This window comes from Adiantum capillus-veneris, chromosome 6, assembly GCF_014529385.1.
Source record: "Adiantum capillus-veneris isolate H3 chromosome 6, ASM1452938v2, whole genome shotgun sequence".
In the NCBI taxonomy this organism is placed as follows: Eukaryota; Viridiplantae; Streptophyta; class Polypodiopsida; order Polypodiales; family Pteridaceae; genus Adiantum; species Adiantum capillus-veneris.
In genome coordinates, this window is record NC_140936.1 from 54,995,921 (window position 1) to 54,998,987 (window position 3,067).

General features: G+C 44.5%; 1 protein-coding gene across 1 annotated transcript; it reads right to left on the reverse strand.

Annotated features, from left to right (window-relative positions):
* Positions 1-2,242: 2,242 nt before the first annotated feature.
* On the reverse strand, positions 2,243-2,794 carry LOC147455531 (uncharacterized). The gene has a single exon (XM_086513726.1). It carries the CDS (start codon positions 2,792-2,794, stop codon positions 2,243-2,245), a length of 552 nt encoding a protein of 183 aa, XP_086369852.1.
* Positions 2,795-3,067: the final 273 nt, after the last annotated feature.

Sequence of the window (3,067 nt, forward strand, 5' to 3'; positions counted from 1 at the left end):
ACAATGGACTGTAGTGCTTTGGTGATTGAAATCTGGCTTTTTCTGCTGCTTGTTGTTGTTGCATATACACAAATGCTTGAAACGTCTGCATGACTGCAGGATCAAAGTACATCCCATGTGTCTCTGGATTTCATCCATTCCTAACAAAGTGTGTAGATCCACTCACAAACTCCCACCCCAGAAACTTCACGTCGGGTTCACCAGAAATGTCGAAATGTGTGCGGTCTAGCTGGGTAGGTGCAGAACCTCTCGCTGTGAGAGTTCGTGATGAAAGTCACAAACACTCTAAAATAAAGTGTTTATGGAAAATCACCAACTCTCTTTCAAAAGATGATTAGAAAGCTAAGAGCGTTCCTGACAAGAGTCACAAACCCTCTCCCCTATTGTGCTTGGAACTTGCTTGTTTTCGTAGACGAGTTCGTTGATGAAATGATCACCAATTCACATCCAAATTTACTTGAATAGAGCAATTAAGAACACTAAACTTTCAGCCATGAAACTTCAATTGTCATAGAAGCACAACTTTCAATCAAAACCCAAACCTCTTTCATGGTATCATGTAGCCCCCAATTACAAAGGCGTAACATCAAACAGCTGAAAGGAATACACGAGCTTCCACCTTCATGGCGACCTTTCTGAATTTGCATAGATTTAAGAGCTTCTAAAGTGAAGCCCACACACCATTTTGACAAGGGGAAACCATAATTCACTCCCTCACAAGCTCAGATACAAGATTACGAAGAGGCGGGACTGCCCTACACATAGATTGAGCAATCATGGAAGCAATTGCACACTAGAGAAAAATTGCAGGTTTTTTCTGTAAAAAGCATCCCTCTCTCTCTTACCCACGGAATTCTCAGCTGATGTGTCAATTTTTAGGCCATTTTTTCACTTTGGACCAAAACTGGGCCATTTTCATGTCATTTTTTACCCCAAAAAATGCCATTTTGATGTGAAAAATCCCAAAAGGAGTCAAAAAAATCCCTAAATTTATGGGACCACTCGCATAATCATAAAAGGCATAGATGTGCATCATTTTTCATCAATATACCATTTTGGGAAACTTTTCATGCAATCCTGTGACGGCGCTTGTTAGCTACTATTTTCGACAGTTTTTGCCCGCATTAGTCTTTATAGGCGAGATGAGTGTGCCACCATGAAACACTTGGAGTATGTACATTGTCAAACCAAACTAGCAATCTTATCAAGTGAAAAATCACGCAAAGGCGCCACATCTAGGGCCACGATTCCCCGGATAGGTATGCACATGATAGCGACCGCAGTAGCCGCTTAAGCATATATTACAATATGTACATTATTGTTTTTCTTTCCATGCATCAAGAAGTGTCAAAAGTGAGGTGAATGTTTTTATTTCACACTATGTACGTGCCACGGCACGACATTGTCATACCCCAATAAATAATGGAAGAGCTGTGCCAGAAGCAGAACAACGCAGTTCGAGTTCTTGGTAGCAGACGCCCGACGTGCTCTTTTGTTGTTGGTCCGTGAGAGGGTTCAATCCTTGTTGGAGTCTTTGGCTCTAAATAGCCCCATGGCAGGTCCCTTATCATAGCGAACTTTTGTTACACGAGAAAATGAAGATGTGTGTGCCGCTTTTGCTACAAGTCATTGCCAAGGATGGCACCTTTTGCTGCAGATGCCCCAACTCACTGGCAATCAACCAAGCCCATGGCCGATCAAAATGGACCGGCAAATCGTGCGTAATTGCCCCCCTCCAATTTCTTCTCCACTAAATGGGGACTTCTACCCTAACAACAATACTTTGTGCTCTAGCAACAATACATTGTGACCATTGTATGGTTCATAATCTTTTTGTTCATAATAATAAATGCATGCTTCAACAAGTGCAAGATACTTGTTGCAGTATGTTACAGAGGGTGGCCTTGCAAGGCGCTTGTAAATTAGGTTAGAGCGAGTCACTCGAGCATGAGTGTTATCAATCATTATACAGGGCAAGGCACCACATCAAGATCTCACGAAGCATAAGGATTATCGGCGGAGTAAGGCACCATATCAAGATCTCATGGGTGAGTATTTAGAAGGCATCTGATTGTTGAGGATGGAGTAGGTTCAATTGGCTATCTGCGTGGGAGACGCATGTTGAGTGCATTGTTCATGGTCTGCAGTAACATCATGTGAGAGGAAATAATCCCACATGGAAAACTATAAATCCCACATGAACGCCTCCGGCAACTCAAATTCACAAGCAACACATAACTTCTTATTTTGATTTGTTTAGTAGCTTAAAAGGTTGTGTTATAACCTCCAGGGCCCGAACTTGGAAAGACGTACGCTCCTTCATTTCTCGCGTGTCGCGCGCGCAGGCGTAGTCATGGTAGAGCCTTCGGCGGTGTTGAATGAGCACAGCTCTCTTCAGGACCTGGTTCTGCGCGGCCAGCTTCTGTGCCTCGGCCTTCATAATTGCCGAGCTGTGAGCACGCACATGCTGCTCAAAAGCTTGCAAAGCCATCGCTGCGCGCTGCCGAGCGTCGTCGACGCTTGTGGAGCGTTGCATCTCCTGCAGGAGAGACTCCACCCAATTTGCCTTGTCGACGCGGGCGGCTTCAGGAGCTCTTTCTAGCGTGCTGCAGGTTGGTGGTGGCGCCATAGCCGGCAACGGTCCCTCCGCAGGCACTACAGGTTGAGCACCTGCTTGCTTCATACAGTCGTCCTCGATGTGCATTCCGCCCAAGTTCTGCAGTAAGGCATCGACCTCGTTGTTGAGGGTTTCCATGTCCAAGGGCTTCACGGATGGAGAAATGCGTGCGTCCATCCATGGTTACGTTGCCTATACTTACTACCCGCCTTCTTGAAGGGAGTAACTATGGAGGTCGGTATAATGACACGAGCAACGTATAGGGTTCAACACTCGCCTATGCATTCATTTTTCCTTGCCATACTCAAAATTGTGAGTGGAGATGTTATATCAACTCAAAAAAGAATATACAATCCACCTCAAGCACTACATGCACACGAGAAGATTTGGAAATTTTCTCGTGTAAGAAAACGGAGTCTTTTTTAGTGTTTTTCATACAATGCATAAAAT